The sequence below is a fragment of the Rana temporaria genome, chromosome 3 (assembly GCF_905171775.1).
Source record: "Rana temporaria chromosome 3, aRanTem1.1, whole genome shotgun sequence".
Classification (NCBI taxonomy): domain Eukaryota; kingdom Metazoa; phylum Chordata; class Amphibia; order Anura; family Ranidae; genus Rana; species Rana temporaria.
In genome coordinates this window covers 481,877,372-481,903,117 of record NC_053491.1, presented here as the reverse complement: position 1 = coordinate 481,903,117, position 25,746 = coordinate 481,877,372, and the positions used below count along the sequence as shown (strand labels likewise).

General features: G+C 44.2%; 1 protein-coding gene across 1 annotated transcript; it reads left to right on the top strand.

Annotated features, from left to right (window-relative positions):
- Positions 1-24,793, top strand: LOC120933682 (proteinase-activated receptor 1-like). The gene is made up of 3 exons (XM_040347021.1): positions 1-46; positions 5,349-5,369; positions 23,307-24,793. The coding sequence occupies exons 1-3, from the start codon at positions 28-30 to the stop codon at positions 24,395-24,397; spliced, it is 1,131 nt and encodes a 376-aa protein (XP_040202955.1). The 5' UTR covers positions 1-27; the 3' UTR covers positions 24,398-24,793.
- Positions 24,794-25,746: the final 953 nt, after the last annotated feature.

Below are 25,746 nucleotides of genomic sequence, written 5' to 3'. Positions count from 1 at the left end.
TACTCCCATACTCTTACAGGTCGTGAAATGCTGTTTGGCTACTGTGGTAAGGAGATTATCATACAATGTTATTTAATTTGTATAATATTACTGTTTTGATCTCAAATATATATATTGTTGCTTGCTATTTATTTATCATAATCCTGTTGGCTGTAAATGTATAACTCTTTTCCCTGAGATGGGGCCGCTTTAGTTCCAGAAATATGCATATTACCTACAAGGGCGGATCCAGAGTCTAGTCTCGGGAGGGGCACTGCCAGAAAATAAGGTGTTGCTTACAGAACTCAATTAGGTGTCCGGTGTGTCCGCTGCAATGTTGCAGTACCGCTAAAAAATCAATGATGATGATCAATGATGCCATAAATCTATCCCATAGTTTGTAGACGATTGGACATGGTACAAGAGATGGTCAGAGACTGCAGACGTGGTACAAGAGATGGTCAGAGACTGCAGACATGGTACAAGAGATGGTCAGAGACTGCAGACATGGTACAAGGGATGGTCAGAGACTGCAGACGTGGTACAAGGGATGGTCATGGTACAAGGGATGGTCAGAGACTGGAGACATGGTACAAGAGATGGTCAGAGACTGAAGACATGGTACAAGAGATCAATGCAGCCCCATCAGTGCCCATCATTGCAGCCTCACTGTACATATGAATGCAGCCCCACTGTATATATGAACACAGCCCCACTTTTGTATATATATATAAATGTATATAAATGCAGTCCCACTTTTGTATATAAATTCAGTCCCACTTTTGTATATGAATGCAGACCCACTTTTTTTATATAAATGCAGTCCCACTTTTGTATATAAATTCAGTCCCACTTTTGTATATAAATTCAGTCCCACTTTTGTATATAAATTCAGTCCCACTTTTGTATATAAATTCAGTCCCACTTTGTATATAAATTCAGTCCCACTGTATATATAAATGCAGTCCCACTGTATATATAAATTCAGTCCCACTTTTGTATATGAATGCAGCCCCACTTTTGTATATGAATGCAGCCCCACTTTTGTATATAAATGCAGTCCCATTTTTGTCTATGAATGCAGCCCCACTGTTGTCTATGAATGCAGCCCCACTTTTGTATATTAATGCAGCCCCACTTTGTCTATGAATGCAGTCCCACTTTTTTTATATTAATGCAGCCCCTCTTTTGTCTATTAATGCAGCCCCACTTTTGTCTATGAATGCAGTCCCACTTTTGTATATTAATGCAGTCCCACATTTGTATATTCATGCAGCCCCACTTTGTATATTCATGCAGCCCCACTTTGTATATGAATGCACCCCCACTTTGTATATGAATGCAGCCCTACTTTGTATATGAATGAAGCCCCACTTTTGTATATGAATGAAGCCCCACTCTGCATGGCACTCACCATGGCATTGCCTCGATCACACACAGCAGGTATCTCCTCTCCCGACGTGTGTCATGGAACAAACAGGAGCTGTAGGTCTGTGTTCGGCAGGGCAGTGTGCTCTAGCAAGGTCCTAGACGGGCTTGTGTGATAGACAAAACACTGATTCAATCAGGGTTCCATCTCCATCTACTATCACACAAGCAGGTCTAGCACAGGCAGCACAGCCGAACACAGACCCAACCCTCACACACAGCGAGAAATGCCCAGTGTCATACACGCAGGAGAGAGGGGGAGCGCTGCAGTCAGCTACAGCTCAAAGCAGCCTCAGGACAGGCAGCCTACCGGTCTGGGCCAGTGAGGCCCTGGTGATGAGAGAGAGCGAGACTCAGCAGCGGCAGCTGCAGGCACCGCAAAGCAGTTTTAAAAAAAATTATACATTTTTTATTTTTATTTTTTAAAAGCCAATGTGACATGATTGTTCCCTGGGGGGGGGGGGGGGCAATTTCCCTGTTGCCCCCCCCCCTGGATCCGCCGGTGATTACCTAATGGTATAATGGACAATATTGGGGTAAGAGGACCTGTAATGTTATTTTGAACAGGATTGGGATAAGAGGACCTGTAATGTGTATATCATTGAATATATTGACCAGTTTTTTCATATAAGGCTGGAATGCAGCTCCCTTACGTGTTTCCTGGGGTCTGTAGATACAGATAATTATAAACATTACAATGTGGAGGTTGTTGCATGATTTTTATTTGTTGTGGATAGAAAATTAATTGAAAGAAGAGGGTAGCTCAAGTTGAGCCATTAGTATTAGAGAAACTCACATACTGTGGCCCGGATTCACAAAGCACTTACGCCGACGTATCTCGAGATACGCCACGTAAGTGTAAATATGCGCCATCGTATCTATGCGTCGGACTCTGAAACCGTGATACGCCTGAAAATAGGCTTCATCCAACCGACGTAACTTGCCTACGCCGGCGTATCGTGGGCGCATAGTTACGCTGGACGTAGGTGGCGCTCCCATTGATTTCCTATTCAAATATGGAAATGAGGGAGATACATCGATTCACGAACGTATTGCGCCCGGTGCATAATATTACACGGTTTGCGTAAGTCGTACGTCCGGCGTAAAGTTATTCCCCATAGATGAGGCGCAACCCATGCAAAGGTATGGACCAGGGAACACAAGCAGTCATATCTTATGTTGTTTACGTTGTGCGAAAATATGACTAGGCATAGGTTACGTTAACGTCGTAGGCAGTGATCCGTCGTATCTTAGGGAGTAGTTCTGACGTGATTCTGAGCATGCGCACCGGGATGCATCCACGGGACGGCGCATGCGCCGTTCGTTATTTGTATCTTTATGGCGCTCTGCCCATCATTTGCATGGGGTCACACCTCATTTGCATGGCTCACGCCCACTTCCACTTACGAGGACTTGCGCCTAAGAAACCCAGCACAGATTTGATGGCAAGTGCTTTGTGAATTCGGGGCTTGCCCCTCTGCGCTGCGTCGGCGTAGCGTAATGAAGTTACGCTACGGCGGCATAAATATGCGCCGATGTATGTGAATCCGGGCCTGTATCAATATAAAGGGTGTGGAAATTTTTTAATCTGATTCATGCTGGATGGAAAAGTGTAATCTGAGATGTTAATGGAATAAAATGTGAGTAGAGTAGGAGAATGTATAGTGGACGGGGTGACGGATCTCCCTGGTCCCTCCACCTTTAGAAATGTGGGGGAGTGAAGAGATGGATATAGAGCACAGAATATTACACAGAGATGGGATGTAATTGAGTAACTAGAAGTACAACAGATGGTCAGATAGAGAGATCTTTGGACCTTCCGTGTTCTGATTACATCTATAAACCTTGATGTACGTATATAATTTTAATATAGTTTGAGGGGCAGATCCACAAAGAAATTACGCCGGCGTATCTATTGATACGCCGGCGTAATTTCAAAATTCCTGCGTCGTATCTTTGTTTTGAATCCTCAAAACAAGATACGACGACATCTCGCCTAGATCCGACAGGCGTACGTCTACGTACGCCTTCGGATCTTAGATGCAATTTTTCCGTCGAAATTTGTGTCGAGTATGCAAATTAGCTAGTTTACGGCGATCCACGAACGTACGTCGGCCTGGCGCATTTTTTTCCGTTGTTTGCGTTCGGCTTTTTCCGGCGTATAGTTAAAGCTGCTATATGGTGGCTTACTCAATGTTAAGTATGGCCGTTCTTCCCGCGTACAATTTTGAATTTTTTGCGTCGTGTACGTAAGTCGTTCGCGAATAGGAATTTGCGTAGAATGACGCCACCGTTGTAAGCATTGGCTGGTTGCGGTTTAATTTCGAGCATGCGCACTGGGATACCCCCAGGGACGGCGCATGCACAGTTAAAAAAAAACGTTGTTTAAGTCGGGTCACGACGTATTAACATAAAACACGCCCCCATCACTTCCATTTGAATTCCGCGCCCTTACGCCGCAACAGATACACTACGCCGCCGTAACTTACGGCGCAAATTCGTTGAGGATTCAAACCAAACAAAAGTAAGTTACAGCGGCGTAGTGTATCTTAGATACGCTGCGCCCGGCGCAGATGTATGTGGATCTGCCCCTGAGTCTTGATTTTCTTTAAATTGTTTTGTGATCTGAGGTGGCCCTGCCCACATGGTGCTCAAAAAAATAATCCCACAATCACCCTATTCAACACATTTATAGCACTTGAAACACTGGATGATGTTGATTCAAAAGAAAAACAAATATCAAGTCCATCAATAAACGTGCTGCCCCTCTGTGTCCACTCATCCTCCCACCATCAGACGCAGTCATGGATCTCAGACGCGTGCCTGGTGGATAAATAGAAATGAATCAACCATGTCAACTTGCAGCAGTACTGATGAGTAAACAGAGAGGTCATACATACTGTAAGATGAAGGTAGAACGAGAAGCCTACTGGCGGCCAATTAGGCTGCTAGGTTAGCCAACCAGCATAAGCACTGGATTCTGTATCAGATCCTCAGGACACTGAGCAGAGAACCAAGTTAACCAGTGACAACATCAAGAAAGTGGATGGCACTTTCATGAGCTCCCCTGGTAAGCACCTGCAATAATGGAAATCGTTTTTCCAACAGTTACTGTATACATCCACAAACTGCCTCAGGGACCACCACCAGAGCCCCACCACCCATCGAACTGCCAGAGAATCCACTCTTCAACGATGATCCAACAGTCGAGATGAAGAGTGCAATAAGATCATTGATGAACAGAAAGTTGCCAACCACAAAAAAAAAATAAAGACCAAAAATCCTTCAATAAAAACAAACATAGAAGGTAGAAAAGGGTTAATTTATCAAAGAGCTAGCCTTTAGAATTAAAGTGCAGATTTATAACTGGCCCTAATCTCTCCTTGTGAAGTTTGTCTGCTTTCCCTACAACAGCTTCCAATGCTCTGACACTGTGGCTGCTCTATACCCCCCTTTTTATAATGAGGGGTCTGGCTTATCCCATAGGCCCCTTACTTGCCCCTCTAAGCCTGTTGACCATAATTCAAATGTCATACCATTCAAATTCACCCGAGCAAATCTGTTCATAAATTTGTTGAGACTGCAAATTTAGAACCTCTAGACTGCAGGGGTCTCAAACCGGCGGCCCTCCATCTGTTAAGAAACTACAAGTCCCATGAGGCATTGCAAGGCTGACAGTTACAAGCATGACTCCCACAGACAGAGGCATTATTGGATTTGTAGTTTTGCAACAGATGGAGGGCCGCAAGTTTTGAGACCCCCTGATCTAGATTGATCTTGAACCCATGGTAGCAGTGCAACAAAACTTCATCCCCATTTATGGCTCATAGCACTTGAGATTTCTAGAAACAGAAATGACCATGGATTAACGTGTAATTAAAGAACTGAATTGTATGTTCTGATTGTATGATCCTCTAACATTTTACTCTGATATTTTTCAGGTAAATCTAGTTCCAACGCTGGTAAGGGAATTATCATATAATGCTATTTGATGTTTAACAAATTACTGTTGTGACCTCAAATATGTTTAAATTTTTTTTGTTGTTTACTTGCCGACCACCAACAGTACATTAAATGCTGGCAGGCGGCTCCCCCAGACATGGTGACATACCCTTACAGTGCGCTCCAACTGACACAGTGGATTGCAGTTTCAGGCCATTGTGAGTGGCCCAGATACCACTTGATCACTATGCTTACAGTATAGTCATGAATGGAATCTATTAATTTCAACATTGTTTACAACTGTGTGTGCTCTGTAATTAGTCACCCTGTACCATGTGATAGCTGTGGGCCAATCACACCATCACAATAGTAAACATTGAATCAGAAATTAAAGCCATTCGTGAAAGTGCAAACAGTTGCTTGTTACATTGATGATCACTGTAAGAGGACCTGTATTGTTATTATGGACAGGATTGGGGTTAGAGGACCTGTAATGTTGTTTTGGACAGGATTGGGGTAAGAGGACTATAACGAAACGTCCCACACTCCACTTGAGTGCTTTCATCATATACCGCTTCCTCCCAGTCTGAATATAGATATCAGATATTCCATCCGCTCCTAACAACAAACAAGGCAATACTCGTTTGGTTGCTGAACATGAACTGATTTATTTGAGATCTCACACAAATATGTACAGCAGGCTGACATAACAAATTGTAACCAGAAACCTAATTAACATGAGTTGGTTATCTAATCATTTGCCCAGACTAGGTGACTCAGAGATATGATATTTCAGGGTAGACTTGCCGTCTCCTCACTCACAACTTACAATACACATAAGTATAAACTAGACATGTGCGATTCATTTCGTACGAATCGAAAATTTGTATGAATTTCCGAAAATTCGTACACTCAGAAGCATCCGAAATATGAATTGCTATGCTTCCGAATTTTATACGAAATTTCATTGACAAATTTTGGATCCAAATTCCGTTACAAGGGAAACGTGACTGGTGTTTTGTTAACCAATCAGAGGTTTTCTTCTGCTGCTGAGTGAGGGTTGGGAAAATTACCTTTTTTAATATGGGAGTGGGAGACTGGTACAGGTAGTCGATGGGAAATTCTTTGCAAAATAAGATTTTTTTTTTTTTCACAAAATTGTCATATTAGCAGGTTATTTCTCACACACAGTATATGCATGCCACAAATTACACCCCAAAACACATTCTACTATTACTCCTGAGTATGGCGATACCACATGTGTGAGACTTTTACACAGTGTGGCCACATACAGAGGCCCAACATGCAGGGAGCACCTTCAGGCGTTCTGGAGCACCCAGGCCAATTATGATATTTCTCTCCTACATGTAAAAATCATCATTTATTTGCTAGAAAATTACACAGAACCCCAAAACATTATATATATTTTTTAGCAAAGACCCTAGAGAATACAATGGCGGTCATTACAATTTTCTACCTCTCTCAGTATTTGCGCAGCAATTTTTTGAACGCGTTTTTTTTTTTAAAAACAAAACAGTAAAGTTAGCCCAATGTCTTTGCATAATGTGAAAGATGAAGTTACGCCGAGTAAATAGATACCTAACATGTCACCCCTCAAAACTGCACACGCTCGTGGAATGGCGCCAAACTTCACTACATAAAAATTCCAATAGGCGACGCTTTAATTTTTTTTTACTGGTTACATGTTTTGAGTTGCAGAGGATATCTGGAGCCCTCGCTCTAACGTTCGCAGCGATACCCCACATGTGTTGTTTAAACACCGTTTTCATATGTGGGTGGGACTTACGTATGCGTTTGCTTCTGCATGCAAGGACACAGGGACAGGGGCGCTTTAAAAATTATTATTTTTTTTTTTTCATTTTACTTTATTTATTTTAGTTTGACACTTTTTCCCAACAATTTTTTTTTTTCACTTTTATTCCTATTACAAGGAATGTAAACATCCCTTGTTATAGTAATATGGCATGACATGGAAAAAAATTAAGAGATGGTGTTGCGCTCCAATAGCATAGAAGCACATCGGAGAAGTCATGTGACAGTGACGATACACGTCAGACACTAGGACACCGGAAGTGACGTTTTCACAGTGTGAGCTCGCTGCTCATTTCTGATATACACTACATTACGGTTTTAAATGTGAGTACTAGTGTTGAGCGGAATACGCCATATTCGATTTCGCGATATATCACGAATATATAGCCGAATATTCGAGAAATATTCGCTAAAATCGAATATTCATGATATTTTATCGAAATGACATTTTTGCGAAATTTCGCTATTGCGAATGCGAAAATAATTGCGAAATTTCGACAACTGCGGTAGGAGCACTCTGATTGGCTCATTCAGAAATCGAATATTCCTGATATTTTATCGAAATTTCGCAAATGCGAATGCGATATTTATTGCGATCTTGTCCGCGCATGCGCAGACGCGCGAACAACACGCGAAAACGGAGATCATTTCCTGGATCTATGCCAGTAGATTTTCGCATCTACTTTGAGCTGCACTGCAAAGCGAATAAGATGGTGGGAAGTAATTTTTCAGCTACTGAGGAGAAACTGTTGATCAGTGTAAGTAATCACCACTGTTATTTCATTATCTTTAACTGCATTTTAGTCTAGTTTAAAAGTTAGTACATAAGATCAGATATTAGTATTTCCCAAACATTGTGTCTCCTGCTCTTGCAAAACTACAACTCCCAGCATGCCTGGACAGCTGCAGACACCCTGGTTGGTAATGGTAAATGTTTTATTTTGGCACTTTCCTTGCTATTTAGCATTAACATGTTGTGGACATAGGACCAGTGGCGTAACTAGAGACTTCAGGGCCCCGGTGCAAGAAATCATGAAGGCCCCCCCCTCTCCACAGTGACATGACAGTCAGGTGGACCCCTCACACTGGCAGGCGGCGGTCGGGCACCTCACACGAGCGGGTGAAGGCCCCCCCAGACTTGGCTGAATTACAGGGCCCAGTCGAAATGACGACTGCTGCGACACTGATAATTCCGCCACTGGTTAAAGGTGTGCTACGTACAGAGTCCGGGGTGTGCTACGTACAGAGTCCGGGGTGTGCTACGTACAGAGTCCGGGGTGTGCTACGTACAGAGTCCGGGGTGTGCTACGTACAGAGTCCAGGGTGTGCTACGTACAGAGTCCAGGGTGTGCTACGTACAGAGTCCGGGGTGTGTTTAACAATCAGCAGATAAAGATACTCCAAAATTGTTGGCATCTCAATTATCCCGGCACCATGGTTGTTATGGTTTCAGGATGATTGAAGCGCATTATTTCTATTATCACATGGTAATATAGAATAAAATTATTCAACTCACCATAATGCAGAATCAGTGGGAGCCCTGTTGTCACTGTCCCCAGCCAGCCGAGTGCTTCCTTACATCTCAGGAGTCCCCAGTCAGCGGAGTGCTTCCTTACATCTCAGGTGTCACTGCCCCCAGCCAGCGGAGTGCTTCCATACATCTCAGGTGTCCCCAGTGGAGTGCTTTCTTACATCTCAGGTGTCCCCAGCGCACAGGGGAGAGAGGCGGAGGGCACAGGGGAGAGAGGCGGAGGGCACAGGGGAGAGAGGCGGAGGGCACAGGGGAGAGAGGCGGAGGGCACATACCCCTACATAGCCACCCTCCCCTCCACAATAAAAAAAAAACATCTGGTACGGCACTGTTTCCTAAACGGAGCCTACAGCTGTTGCAAAACAACTCCCCAGTATTACCGGACAGCCATTAACTGTCCAGGCATGCTGGGAGTTAAAGTATAATTGTTGTACAGCTGGTGCCGGTGAGCTACATGGTGTATCAGAGCATGCTGGTAGTTGTAGTTTTTAAATAACATCAACTCCATTATTTATTCAAAATTAATTCATCAAAAAGTCAAAAGAAACAAACATATTATTGTTCCTATATAAAGATAGGGATGAAAAAAAATAATCTATTGTACAGGCCCATTATAAGTGTCCAAAAATAATTATAGCGGTCAGATGAATAGCAACGCATTTCTCCCCTATACGTGTATCCTGTGTTGTTACTCATATATACATAATTATGCAAATGATAATGGCTGCTATATTTATGCAAAAAAGGTGGCGACCAAAATGGCAAGATATAAAATCTGTCATGTTACCCCTGTCATTGATTAATAAGGCGAAAATGCTTCCAATTGTTGAATACCATAGATTTACGTCATATATCCATAAGGGTTTAAACAAAAGTATTATAATATACTTTGTTCTTCATCTTGCAGAGGTTCCTGCAAAAGGACTACGATCAGCTACGGAGGCAGCCGGAAAAAAAAAAAGTGGTCAGCTCCCTAATGCGGGAGTTACTCGACCAACATGGAAGCACACACAACCGCATGGCCATTTTAAAAAAATGGTCGGACCTGAAGAGGCGCCACATGGACCAGGTCAAGCGTATACGGGATGAATATCATCCAGGTAAGTTATTGGTGACAGTTATGTAAGGTCATATGTAATTAATGTAAGGGCAGATGTTGTTAACCCAGACGCCATGTTGTGGTAACATATATCACCACCAGCCAAGGTATTCATAGTACTGTTGAAAAAAGACATGTGACAGCAGGCAGGAACACAGAAGTTATGTGGGAACATACTTTTCCCATTGCTTTGCATGGGACTTTAAACAAAAACCCCGACCCTCACAAATGGGGGTAGTTAAGGGATAAATTAACGATCCTATACTTTAAGTGGACGTATAAGTAACATGTGACCAAGTGTTATCTAAATATCTACAGCTGTTATGAAGTAACATGTATTTCCCATAGAGTTGAATGGGACTTTAAAGAAAAACCCCGACCATGGCAAATGGGGGTGGGTAAGGGTTAAACCACCTATCCTATGTTTGTGGCTGACATATAAGTAACCTGTGTGCCAAGTTTCATGTAAATATCTTTAGCCGTTTGGACGTGATGCTGGAACATACATACATACATACACACACACGTTGAGTTTTATATATATAGATTCCCACTAAATTCCTGTGTTAGGCGTGGGGTTGTCATAGTAATCCCGTGTGCTCCATCAGGCCCTTTTTTTAACATGAGATCGTCTGAACAAAACAAAGGAGACAAAAACAGCTCATTTTACCATGGTGGCAGCCCAGCTCACGCTCATTGTCCCATTGGTTAACTGTCTATATAAATTAATTTGTATTCATATACAATACAGCAGAGTACACAGAATTTGCATACGTCATTAGAAAACATTTTTACATATATGAACATTGTGTTATTATAGGAGCTCCTCTACCAGCTGTGCGCCCCAAGCGCACAAGGCGACAGGCCGTAGAGGAGGAGGATGAAGAGGAGGAGCAGGAGGATGCGGAAGAGGAGGAGAGGGATGAGGAGGAGCAGCCAGGGCCCTCCCACTCGCCACCCCCAGCTCCTGTTGAGGAGCAAGATGAGGAGCTGCACCCCCCCCCCAAAACTTCTGGTGGAGTATCGGCTGTAGGAGAAGAGGAGCAGGAGGAAGAGACCGTTCCTGTGAGCCTCAGTCAAGAGGGTAAATATGTGCACAAAGATTAATAACATTTCAACAATAAGATGTAGATATAAAAATGGACAGCATTTAAAGCACACCCGTCAGATTTCAGAACAATAATATGTTATTTATGATAGAAGTATATGTGCTAGACACATAACAATTGTATAGACATGATAATGATTGTTTAATAAGCAACATAAATATTTTATTTATTTGGTCACGGTCTTTGAAATCCAAATATTTTTTTCTTATATCCTAACAGTTTTGAAAAAGATGGAGAGAAAGCAAACTGCCATGCACAGTCTCACAGCAAAAATACTCTCCAACCAGCAGAAAATACAATTTCTAAACCGCCAAAATGAACAGCTGGCGCAACAGCTGATAAAGAATAGTGAGGAGATGGCAGAGCTTCACAAGCTCATGAATAATTATATTTGATTTTTTTTTTTTTTAAATAAAAAATGTTATTTTTTTAAAATGTTTCATTTCTTATTGAGAGTTTTAGTTTTTTCAACACATCTAACTTCACATCTAACACATCAACATCAACATCAACACATCTAACATCATAATAACCAAAAACATTTTATACTATTACTAGCTGAATACCAGGCGTTGCCCGGTCTTCCTACCTTAACCTTTTGGGGAGGAAAATCATAGTAATATAAATATACCCATCTTTTATATAAGGGTGTAGGTAAGGGTTAATGTAACTGTCATATATTTTTATTTGGCATATAAGTAATATGTGTAGCAGGTATTATTGAAATATCTCTAGGCGTACAGAAGTTATGTGGGAACATACATTTCCCATTGATTTGCAGGGGACTTTAAAAAAAACCTGACCCTCACAAATGGGGGTAGTTAAGGAATAAATTAACTATCCTATAGTTTAAGTGGACATATAAGTAACATGTGATCAAGTGTTATCAAAATATCTACAGCCGTTTGGAAGTTATGCAGAAACATGTATTTCCCATAGAGTTGAATGGGACTTTAAAGAAAAACCCCGACCATGGCAAATGGTGGTGGGTAAGGGTTAAACCACCTATCCTATGTTTGTTGCTGACATATAAGTAACATGTGTGCCAAGTTTCATGTTAATATCTTTAGCCGTTTGGATGTGATACTGGAACATACATACACACGTTGAGTTTTATATATATAGATTTTATTTAACACAAACCTAGCACAAACTAAAGTACACGGACACAGACATGACGAACACAAACTAAACTGTTGAAAAATGAATATAACAAAAGCAACAATATATATATATAGATATAGAGATTAGAGAGAGCGAGAAAGAGAGAGAGAGTGCAGATTTGCTCTTGCAGACAGGCTAATGGTTGCAGTATAAAGGCCACAAACCAGGGTTTAACATAAAGTTCATTGTTTTAGTTACACTTGCTGTTACGATCCGGTCCGGTAGCTTGTAGTGGAGGCTGTTGGTGGATCCGCTGTGCCAGAGAGGTCATGAAGCATTACTCAGCATGGAGGCAGCAGCAGTAGTATTAAAATATAATGTAATTATCACACAGGCAGCATTTACAAGCAGTAGTGGTAATAGTACTAGATAGCATCTAAACACTTGGGCAAGACTTTACAGCATCAGTAGTGGCCATAGTAGTCAATAGTGTCAAATAACTTGTGACATAGGTGTCGTGAGCAGCAGCAGTATTAGTAACAGTAGACAATATAGTGTCAAATCACTCGGGAAAGAGGTGCCATGAACAGCAGTAGCAGCAGTGGTAATAGTAGTATAGAGTGGCAAATAACTTGTGACATAGGTGTCTTGACTGAGCAGCAGCAGTAGTAGTAGTAGACAATACAGTGTCAAATCACTTGGGCAAGAGGTGCCATGATGAACAGCAGCAGCAGCAGCAGCAGTGGTAATAGTAGTATAGAGTGGCAAATAACTTGTGACATAGGTGTCTTGACTGAGCAGCAGCACTAGTAGTAGTAGACAATACAGTGTCAAATCACTTGGGCAAGAGGTGCCATGATGAGCAGCAGCAGCAGTGGTAATAGTAGTATAGAGTGGCAAATAACTTGTGACATAGGTGTCTTGACTGAGCAGCAGCACTAGTAGTAGTAGACAATACAGTGTCAAATCACTTGGGCAAGAGGTGCCATGATGAACAGCAGCAGCAGCGGTAATAGTAGTATAGAGTGGCAAATAACTTGTGACATAGGTGTCTTGACTGAGCAGCAGCACTAGTAGCAGTAGACAATACAGTGTCAAATCACTTGGGCAAGAGGTGCCATGATGAACAGCAGCGGCAGCAGTGGTAATAGTAGTATAGAGTGGCAAATAACTTGTGACATAGGTGTCTTGACTGAGCAACAGTAGTAATAGTAGACAACACAGTGTCAAAGCACTTGGGCAAGAGGTGCCATGAACAGCAGCAGTGGTAAGAGTAATAAAAATGGCAAATAGCTCGGCCAAGAGGTGCCATCAGCAGCAGCGGTAGTAACAGAAAGTGGCAAATCTCTCGGACAAAAGGTGACAGCAGCAGTATGAGTAATATATCGGTACATAATCACTCAGCCTTTTGGCTTTAGCAGTAGGAGCCCATATGGTGGCAAAATTATAAAAACTTGAAGTTGCAGTAGCATGGTGATTAAATTTGAAAAGCAGAAGGACACCGGCCTTAAGTAGCAGTAGCCTGACTATACCATAGTGCCTCATAATTTAAAAGTTTGATTAACGTCATTTCTATGCCATCCGTGACTTTTTAAATTCATGATGAGCAATTACTTTTCAAAATAATGTGGCAGCAGCATCAGGACTCCTTATAGTGGCTTAATGACACAGCATGGAAATATTTATGCCCTTAACACTACCTGCCCACTATGAGTTTCAAAGGTATACAGTGAGGAAAATAAGTATTTGAACACCTGTCTATCAGCTAGAATTCTGACCCTCAAAGACCTGTTAGTCTGCCTTTAAAATGTCCACCTCCACTCCATTTATTATGCTAAATTAGATGCACCTGTTTGAGGTCATTAGCTGCATAAAGAGTGACACCTGTCCACCTTATACAATCAGCAAGAATCGAACTACTAACATGGCCAAGACCAAAGAGCTGTCCAAAGACACTAGAGACAAAATTGTACACCTCCACAAGGCTGGAAAGGGCTACGGTGAAATTGCCAAGCAGCTTGATGAAAAAGGGTCCACTGTTGGAGCAATCATTAGAAAATGGAAGAAGCTAAACATGACTGTCAATCTCCCTCGGACTGGGGCTCCATGCAAAATCTCACCTCGTGGGGTCTCAATGATCCTAAGAAAGGTGAGAAATCAGCCCAGGACTACACGGGAGGAGCTGGTCAATGACCTGAAAAGAGCTGGGACCACCGTTTCCAAGGTTACTGTTGGTAATACACTAAGACGTCATGGTTTGAAATCATGCATGTCACGGAAAGTTCCCCTGCTTAAATCAGCACATGTCAAGGCCCGTCTTAAGTTTGCCAATGACCATTTGAATGATCCAAAAGAGTCATGGGAGAAAATCATGTGGTCAGATGAGACCATAATAGAACTTTTTGGTCATAATTCCACTAACCGTGTTTGGAGGAAGAAGAATGATGAGTACCATGCCAAGAACGCCATCCCTACTGTGAAGCATGGGGGTGGTAGCATCATGATTTGGGGGTGTTTTTCTGCACATGGGACAGGGTGACTGCACTGTATTAAGGAGAGGATGACCGGGGCCATGTATTGCGAGATTTTGGGCAACAACCTCCTTCCCTCAGTTAGAGCTTTGAAGATGGGTCGAGGCTGGGTCTTCCAACATGACAATGACCCGAAGCACACAGCCAGGATAACCAAGGAGTGGCTCTGTAAGAAGCATATCAAGGTTCTGGCGTGGCCTAGCCAGTCTCCAGACCTAAACCCAATAGAGAATCGTTGGAGGGAGCTCAAACTCCATGTTTCTCAGCGACAGCCCAGAAACCTGACTGATCTAGAGAAGATCTGTGTGGAGGAGTGGGCCAAAATCCCTCCTCCAGTGTGTGCAAACCTGGTGAAAAACTACAAGAAAGGTTTGACCTCTGTAATTGCAAACAAAGGCTACTGTACCAAATATTAACATTGATTTTCTCAGGTGTTCAAATAATTATTTTCATCACTGTAAATACATCAGGGAATGCATGACAAGGGACCCGTCACCGCCGATCCAGGACTCATTCATCTTGATGAATGTGAGTCTCTCCACGGAGTCTGTGGACAGACGGGTCCTCTTGTCCGTGACCACCCCACCTGCCGCGCTGAATGTCCGCTCAGATAGTACGCTGGAGGGGGGGCAAGACAATAAGGCGCTGCTGCTCACGCTCAGAGATGCCCAACCCCCGGACTATCGGTGCCCCCAACACCGGCTCTCCCTCCTGACCAGGCCCTGACTCCAGGACGACACCAGTAACCTCCTCATCATCATCATCCTCCTCCTCCTCGTCCTGGGCCTGGTCTTGGTGGAGCAGTGTTGCCTCCTCCTGCTCCACCAAGGCCCTCTCCCCAGCTTCGAGCAGGCGATCTAGTGCCCTGTCCAGCAGGAACACTATAGGGAGCACGTCATTGAGGCCGACATGCTCCCTGCTCACCATCTTGGTCGCCTGCTCGAAAGGGGCCAACACATGGCAGACCTGGTGTATCTGCCCCCACACCGCACAGGTGATGTACGGGAGGGTTTGTGATGGCCCGGCAGTGCCTTGATCCAGCAGGTATTCCTTCACCGCCCTTCGCTGCTCCCACAACCTCTCCAGCATGTGGAGGGTGGAGTTCCACCGCGTCACACTGTCCACAATCAGCCTGTGAAGGGGCAGTTTGTTGGCCCGCTGCAACTTGGACAGGAACGCGGTAGCGGTTGGGGAGCGCCTGAAGTGGCTGGCAATCCTACGCACCCTTAGCACAATGTCACTCAACCCGGGATAGGTGCGCAGGAACTTCTGCACCACAAGGTTGAGGACATGTGCCAGACAGGGCACGTGGGTCAGACTGCCAGCCTGGAGGGTGGAGAGTAGGTTGCTGCCGTTATCACAGACAACCATACCTGCCTGGAGCCTTCGGGGTGTCAGCCACTTCTGGACCTGAGCCTGAAGTGCGGTCAGCACTTCAGGGCCAGTGTGTCTCCGGTCTCCTAAACTAACAAGCTGGAGCACGGCCTGACAGCGCACGTGCCCCACACTTGAGTAGCTATAGGGGCGCTTGCTGGGAGGCTCAGCAGCTGCGGAGACAGTGGCTTGACGGAGACCAGCAGTTCTCCCCTGGACACCCCGGGGCGGCACCACAAGATCTGATGCCGCCGATCCCTCCCCGGCGCCTCGGAGGGAAACCCAATGGGCCGTGAAACTGATCTACCGGCCCTGCCCATGCCTGCTGGTCCAGCCATCCATTGTGAGATGCACCCTGTCGCTGACAGCGTGATCCAGCGACAGGGTTACATTCTGCACAATGTGCTGGTGTAGGGCAGGGACACCAGTCCTGGCAAAGAAATGGCGGCTCGGGACACGCCATTGGGGTTGGGCCTGCTCCAACATCTGCCTGAAAGGGTTGCTGTCAACGATGTTGAAGGGCAGCAGATGTTGGGCAATAACCCTTGCCAGGAGCCCATTGAGGGAACGCACACGTCGGTCTCCAGGGGGGAAGGGAGTGGTGCGCTCAAAGGCGTCGGAAAGCAACGCCTGGCGCCGGACGGCAGTGCAGGACACAGACGAGGAGGGTGCTGTGGAAGTAGAGGTCTGGTTGCCGGTACCAGTACCTCTACTAGAGGGAGCGGGGGGCATGACCTGCTGGGAACAGATGAAGCTGTGGCAGGGGCTGCTGTATCCTGCTCACTTGTGGTGATGGCGCTGCTACCACCACCAGGCTTCATCTGGTCATACTCCCGCCAGTGATTGATTCTCAGGTGCTGGTTCAGGGCTGTGGTACCCACCCGAGCCAAGCACTTCCCTCTCTTCACCCTGACATGACAGATCTGGCAGATGGCCACGGTAGGGTTATCTGCTACCAGGGTGAAGTAGGCCCAGACAGGTGACTTCAGCGCCGCCCTCCTGTCAGATGGGGTGACGCTGACTTGCACCTGCTGGGACTCGGTGCGCACAGGTGGAGCTGCCTGCTGCTGCTGCTGCTGCTGACACCTCCTGCTGCCATCACCAGTGGAGACCCTGACGCTGGTCTCCCTGGTGACCTGGCGCACCGTTTCCCCAGGGTACCTACCTTCCTCGTCGTCACTGCCGCTGTGAACCAACGAGTCAGATGGCACCCATGTTGGGTCACCCTCCTCTTCGCCCCCAGATATGTCCGACCCAGGGCTGAAATGTGTTGGTCTGAGGGAACCAGCTGACATGGAGTCGCTAGCCTGGCTCCGCTGTCCCCTCACCGACGCCTGGGTCTGACTAGGTGTGGGTGTTTCCTGCACAAAAACACCAGCACCACTTGGAAGGGATGTCTCTGGGATACTGACAGCAGGTATCCCATCCTCCTCCATCATCCCTTCAAAAAGGTCCTGACCATCAGGACAGAACAGGATGTCTGTCTGATGCATGGCCTCCCCCAAGATATCCCTCTCACTGTCGCTGTCGAACAGTAAGATGTTGGACTCTTGGGGGCTGGGGGGGGTACTAAAGGCACCGGTGTAATGGTGGTGCTACTGGGAGTCGGGACTGACGACTCAGTGGCACTGCTAGTCCACCACTACTGGAGCCTGAGAAGGCAATATCGGGCGGCTGCCCGATGAAAAAAAATCACGGATGAGGCGGACTCCCGTTCCACCTGATCCTCTACCACTAGTAGGGGCGCAAGAGGTACCCTGTGCTGACAGCGACCCAGCACTGGGAGTAACTCCCCTACCCCTGCTGCCACGGCCACGTATGCTGCTCATACTTGCTGATGTGGAGGAGGGGGGTAAACTTTATTGGGGGGGGAAATGTGAGGAAGGATTTTTTTTTTTTAAAAGACAGGCACGCAGACAAAGACGTAGACAGACAGCTACTAAACTATAATAAAACTAGTACACTTAAAAGTTTTTTTTTTTTTTACACTGACTGACAAGGACAAAGACAAGGACTACAAAAATAAAAAAATAAAATGCACTAAACAAACACTAACTGCTTACACAAAGTTATATGACTATAAACTAAAGCTAAATATTTTTTTTTTTTTTTACACTGACTGGCAAGGACTACAAAAAAAAAAAAAAATGCACTAAACAAACACGAACTACTAAATGTTTTTTTGTTTTGTTTTTTTACACAAAACACAGACACTAAACACACACTAAACTAAGCTACCTTAAAGAAATGTACACTTACACAATGTACACTTACACTAACTACACAGAAATCTATCTAACACTAAGCTACACTAACCTGGACAATACAACACAAAACTTAGCTTTTAAAAAAGCTGTTGTGTCTTTTGCTTTGAAAAAAGCAGTTTAGAATAAGTAGAATATGAACTGAAATCACTAGCAAGGAAGCACAATGCTGATGCTGTAAGATCACACAGAAACACAGAAACACTCCACACTCTCTAGCCACCTTGTGAATCTGCAATGAAATGCTGCTGGGAGTGACCTTATATAATGGCCGTGCAGGCAGGTTCCTATTGGTTGCTATAGAGGTTGCTAACCTCTGACAACTGTGGTAGGAGAACTCTGATTGGCTCTGATGCAAAAGAAGGGCGGAGAAAATAATTGCGCAATATTCCTATTGCCGAATATTCGCATTGCGAATATTCGGCAATATAAAATGATCGCTTCAGCTACTCGGCCCAGTGTCTCTAATCATACCAGCAATGCTTTTAGACCTCGATGTAGATCACTAGGATGTGATCTGTTTTAAAAATAAAATTAAAAAAATGCGAATATTCGGAATAGCGAATATTGGCCGCGAAATTCGATATATTCGTGAATACTCGAATATGCCATATTCGAGCCGAATATTCGCAATACGAATATTCGTGAGCAACACTAGTGAGTACCCTGTTTGTTATATGTTCGAATAAACCACTGAGTGTTTAAAACATATTACACTAGAGAGCCTCCTCTATGTTTTCTCTACCCTGCCTGGTGACACACTTTGGAGCTGTCTTACCTTGCTGACCACCCAGCCTGGAAGGAAGCCTTAAACCCCCTAGGTGCCACACTACTGGAAGGACCGATAGGAGTTATATCCTCTCTACCCCCGAGTGATTCCATTGGTTTTATTGAATGCTGCTTACCTTGCCGTAAGGTAATTTGCTAGCACACCTTCGGGTGTCACCATACACCGAAGATTCACCAACAAGTCACCTTGCCCCCTGCTAATGTCATTTAGCACCCAGACCTTCACTCGCACTTTGCAATTTTTTTTGATTAAATTGCATTACCTCTTGGACTGAGTCGCAGTTGCACCATTTGTGGTTCCATCTCGTGGTTCCATCCACCATTCATATGATGTGATTTTACTTACATTATACAGTCACCTATTTGTATTTATTTGCACTCTTATTCAGTTCACTGTTTTAGTCATCCATCATTATTGTATATTAGTTATGTCTAGTCATTAATTTTGATTGGAGCATAACACCATCCTGCAATTTCCTCTGCGACTGCATATATTATCTTTATGCTGTGATTTTATTTATGCACCCAGATGAGTCACCTTATCTGCACTGTTTGCACATTCATTCAGTTCACCTTTGGATGCACCTTAGCATTTATAGCGATTTGTATCTTTCAGTCAGTCTATTTGCACATTAATTTATCAATTATACTATTTTGGTTATTTATACATTTTACCACTTACACCATTCTATGCTATTGGAGCGCAACACCATCTATTGATTTTTTTCCATGCCTCACTGTGGGTAGTGGTTGGCCCATACGGTAGTTGCCGCACCTTTACCCTTTGCACACAAAGGGCCAGATTCAGGTACAGCTGGCGTATCTGTGTGGCGGCGTAACGTATCCGATTTACGTTACGCCGCCGCAAGTTTTTCAGGCAAGTGCTTTATTCACAAAGCACTTGCCTGTAAAGTTGCGGCGGCGTAGCGTAAATCACCCGGCGGAATTCTAATTCGGCGGGTAGGGGGCGTGTATCATTTAAATGAAGCGCGTCCCCGCGCCGAACGAACTGCGCATGCGCCGTCCCTAACATTTCCCAGTGTGCATTGCTCCAAATGACGTTGCAAGGACGTCATTGGTTTCGACGTGAATGTACGTCCAGCCCCATTCACGGACGACTTGCGCAAACAACAAAACTTCGACGCGGGAACGACGGCCACACTTAACATTGGCTGCGCCTCATATAGCAGGTTCAACTATACGCCGGGAAAAGCCTAACGTAAACGTTGTAACTTTACTGCGTCGGCCGCGCGTACGTTTGTGAATTTGCGTATCTAGCTAATTTGCATACTCGACGCGGAAATTGACGGAAGCGCCGCCTAGCGGGGGAAAAAAATTGCAGTTTAGATCCGACGGCGTAAGAGACTTACGCCTGTCAGATCTAAAGGATATCTATGCGTAACTGATTCTAAGAATCAGTCGCATAGATACGACGGGCCAGATTAGGACTTACGACGGCGTACAATAGCGCTGTGCCGTCGTATGTCCTTTCTGAATCTGGCCCATAGTTTCCACTGTAGCGCAGGAATAACTACTTTACCCAATATGGCATGACAGGTCCTCTTTACAGTGAGATATAGGGTCAATAAGACCCCACATCTTACCTCTAGGCTGGGAAGCCTGAAATAAAAAAAACGATCCTGGCTTTGATCATAGCGATGAGTCGATAGAAGCACCAGAGGGCAGCGATCAAGCAGCAGAACAGCCGCTATGATCATTCTTATGGTGTAGGGAACCGCCGGCTGGAAAATCTGATATCTGAATAATGTCTGTAGCTGCACCCATCATTCAGATATCCCCACACAAAAATGAAGGACGTCATATGACGGCCGGCGGTTGGGAAGTGGTTAAAACGCATTTTTTTTAACACGGTTGTCCATTTATACAATATTTCTAACACATAGCATGTACATACCAAAAATGACACCCCAAAATAGATTCTCCTACTCCTGCTGAGTATGGCGATACCACTTCCACAGCCTGGCCACATACAGAGGCCGAGTACAGCTGAGCTTTGCCAAGTATCGCCGAGTATGGCTGGGTACGGCTGGTTAATACTGCTAAATGAATGGAATGTAACAAATATATTTTTTCCAAAGTTACAAATTTATTTGAAATAATGAATTTTGATCATAACGAATGACCCGAAAAAACAAAAAAAAAGGATGGGAGAAGGGAGCTCCTGCACACAGCCTGTGCTGGCCCGTGCCCCGTACAAGAGGACTGGTGTTACCCACGACCCTGGCCAGCACACAGTACTGACACGTCAGAGTGCACACCTGATCCGGGAACAGTGCCAAGCTGGCTATTTAAAGGAAGCCTTGATGTGTGTTTATCACTAAGTGTTCTTCAGCTTCCCCGTGTTCCTGTACTCCTGCTTTTGCTGACTGATTTCCCACTGCTTACATGGTTTGGTCCTGACCTTGCTATGTGGATTCTAGATACCATCCTCAGCTTGCCTCTGACTATGCTCTGCATGCTTCCCTGGTACTGACCTCGACCTGCTCCTGGTACTGACCTTGGCCTGCTTCTTCATCTCGCTCTGCTTGCTTCCCTGGTACTGACCACACCATGTTACATGACTAGGGTAGCTAAGAGCTAACAACCCAACTGACCAATTACTCACTCATTATTACCCCCCGAATGCCATCCCCTAACTTATATAAAAACCACACAACACATGGAGTAGGGTTAGATGGCCAAAATCAACCTTCAGATAACGAACATAATAATAAATGACTTAACCCAGCTACATTGATTTGAGATCCTTGACGGTACCAAATACCAAATAGTTTTTTGTGTCTGAGGCACCAGCTAGCTGAGTTGTAACCTCAGACGCAACCCACTGACTCTGGGCCTAACCCAGCTGACCTTAGCCACCCAGGGTTCTTAACACTACCTGGGCACTATGCAGTGAACCGTTCCCACTTGAGGATACCATACCTCAGATGGTTTCCCATCAGTGACCAGGTTTAGACCACCATCAAGGACCCCAAACAGCCAACACAGAAATTAAAACATCTATAACTATCGTAACCACATTAAAGGGGTTGTAAAGGTTTGTTTTTAATTTTTGAAATGGGTTACTTTAAGCTAGTGCATTGTTGGTTCACTTACCTTTTCCTTCGATTTCCCTTCTAAATGTTTTTTTTCTTTGTTTTCTTTGTCTGAATTTCTCACTTCCTGTTCCTCCTCAGTAAGGTGTTCAGTAAGCTGTTCTAAATGACTTTCCACCGCTCAGATGATGGTGGAAAGCTTACTAAGGAAAAACAGGAAGTGAGAAATTCAAACAAAGAAAAAAAACATTTAGAAGGGAAATCGAAAGAAAAGGTAAGAGAACCAACAATACGCTAGCTTAAAGGAACCAATTTAGAAAATAAAAGATGAACCTTTACAACCCCTATAAGGGAGGGAGGGATGTTCGTCCAACGATTACTGCTCTGCAACTGCTGAAGCCCCACCTACCCAGCAAATAATACTACCTCAGCTCCCCCCAACCCCCTTTCGCCTTGGCCAATAGGTAAGAGCATGTTTTTAAATGAAAATACCCTTTGTTAACCCCCTGTTGACTGGATACCCTTGCCTCCGCTGAATGCCTCCTCAGCTCCAGTCCTGTCTTGACTACACTATCTTCTGCCTTACCATGTGTGATCCTGGCTCATCTTGACTACGACTCTGACCCTGGCTGTAGCCTGCTACCAAGTTACAGGCACCCGTGCTTCTTTGAGCCTTGTTCCTCTGTCACCACACTCAGGGGTGCTTGGACCGAAGCTGCAAGGGAAGCCCTCTTGTCAGCTTGGCCTCCAACCAAGATATCTGACAGACAATACAACGTAATAATGTTCCTTTTTGGAGAATATATAAAGTTTGATGGTTCACTGGGTGTTCCCTATGTTCAGTATATGAACTTTCAGATACAACACTCTGTGGATATTGACACATTTTCTCAGTTATCCACACTACTTAATCAATTGGGGGAACTGACTGAGAGTCCAACCTGTTCTTAAAGATGGAAATAAGGTTCTGCGCTTTAAAACCACACAGGGAACACCATAACATACCAGTAGCCTACAGAGGGTGTAACAATCTCTCTCTCTCTCTCTCTCTCTCTCTCTCTCTCTCTCTCTCTGTCTCTCTCTCTCTCTCAAAAAATATATATATATTTTGGGGAGCGAAGGCTCTGGGTTCAGTATAATTTTTATTTTCTCATGTTTATTTCAGATGAGCTATTCATTAGATTATTTTTTCAAACTGGAGTTCTGCTTTAAAGAAAAGTTAAACGTATCCTGTTTATTAATGCTAATATTAGATGTTTACTTGCAGATCATGACTATAAAGTGTATCGGAAAATTCTTCAAATCTTAAGAGAATCAAGCATACATTGGAGTGTGACCATTCTTGCCCCATCCATCTATACTGTTGTGTTCCTCGTGGCTCTTCCTCTCAATATCATGGCGATCATCATATTCCTGGTGAAGGTGAAGCTCAGGAAGCCGGCAGTGGTCTACATGCTGAACCTCGCTGCTGCAGATGTCGTCCTCATTAGTGTCCTGCCTTTTTATATTGTCTACAGATACTTTGGATCCAACTGGGTCATCGGAGAAGGAATGTGTCGCTTTGTCACGTCAGCATATTACTGTAACATGTACTGCTCCATCCTGCTCATGACAAGTATCAGTGTGGACCGTTTCCTGGCTGTTGTCTACCCGGTGCAGTCTCTTCCCTGGCGCACAGTGACCCAAGCCTGGCTGGTGTGTGGTGTCATCTGGGTCATCTCATTGGCCAGCACTGTGCCTCTTCTCATAAGAGAACAAACCCAGAAATATAATGGAGGAAATGTAAACCTAATAATATGTCATGATGTTCATCATCTTCCAGCTTATTTAGATTTTACTGTTACCCATTTCTCCACTGTTATCTCACTTTTATTTTTCTTACCATTATTTATTACAACTTTCTGTCACATCGGAATCATCCGCAATGTCAGCAGATCAAAATCTGATGCCACACCTAAGAGATCACGAGCTATCCGCCTAACCGTGGTTGTGCTAAGTGTGTTTGTCCTTTGTTTTGGCCCCACTAATGTCCTCTATTTAATTAACTATGTGACATTGCATAAGAGTTCTGATGGCTCTCTGTATATTCCCTACGTCCTCTTTGCCTGTATCAGCACCATCAGCTGCTGTCTGGATCCTCTTATCTATTATTTTGCATCCTCCAAGTATCAGAGATACGTCTACAGCTTGCTGCGCTGTAAGAAAAATTCTCACTCTCCGGTAAAACAAAAGTCTATCCTAAAACGCAAAGAGCAGCAACCAGAGAGTGGACCAGAAGGAGAGGACCAGAGAGAGAGACTAGAACCAGGAACAGATGAAATTCGTCCAGTTCAGCAGGAACTGGAGGACTTTCAGTAAGTGTGTGTGTCTGTTCAACAGAAACCGGCATTACGGCAGGCTTCTCTCGAAAAGGTCTTCCTGGAAAACCAGCATCGGATTAGTGCTTGCCAGCCAATGGCTGTGGTGCTGATCTGTGTATTCTGAAGGGTGGAGTCTCCACTATCAGAATACAATATAGAACAACCAGAGAGACCCCTGGATCAACATCATTTGTGTGGATCTGTCAGTTTTTTTTTTTCTCCCTAATTTGATCTTGCAGTAATTTTCCAGATTTTTTTTCAAATAAGATACATGTCTAAATTCTGTAATGCCTAAAAGTCTACTTTAATAGCCTTATAAATAAAGGTATTTAATATATATATATATAATTTAACCACATAAGGCCCGGAAGGATTTACCCCCTTAACAACCAGGCCTTTTTTTGCTATACCGCACTGTGTTGCTTTAACTGACAATTGCGTTGTCATGCAACGTGGCTCCCAAACAAATTTTACGTCCTTTTTTTCCCACAAATAGAGCTTTCTTTTGGTGGTGTTTGACCACCTCCTGCGGTTTTTATTTTTTGCGCTATAAACAAACAAATGATCAATAATTTAAAAAAAAGCTAAACTTTTTACTTTTTGCTATAATAAATATTGTCCCCCAAAAAAAGATAAAACAAATTTCTTCGTTAGTTTAGACCGATACGTATTCTTCTACATAATTTTGGTTAATTTTTTTTCGCAAGAAGCGTATATTGATTGGTTTGAGCAAAAGTTATATAGCCAGATTCACGTACGGTGGCTTAAAGTTATGCGGGCGTAGCGTATGTCATTTACGTTACACCGCCGCATGTTAGAGAGGCAAGTGCTCTATTCACAAAGCACTTGCGTCCTAAGTTACGGCGGCGTAGCGTAAATGTGCCGGCGTAAGCGTGCCTAATTCAAATTGTGAAGAGGTGGGCGTGTTTTATGTAAATAAAGCATGACCCCACGTAAATGACGTTTTGAACGAACGGCGCATGCGCCGTCCGTGGATGTATCCCAGTGCGCATGCTCCAAATTACGCCGCAAAGACTCATTGGTTTCGACGTGAACGTAAATTACGCCCAGCCCCCTTCACGGACGACTTACGCAAACAACGTAAAAATTCAACGCGGTTTCCGAAGTCCATACTTAACATTGACTGCGCCATCTTTTTGGTGGATTATCTTTACGCCTGAAAACGCCTTACGTAAACGGCGTATCTTTACTGCGACGGGCAAGCGTACGTTCGTGAATAGGCGTACGCCAGTGTATCTCTACCTGAATCTGGCTAATAGTGTCTACTAAATAGGGGGTAGATTTATGGCATTTTTTTTTTACTAGTAATGGCGGTGATCTGCAATT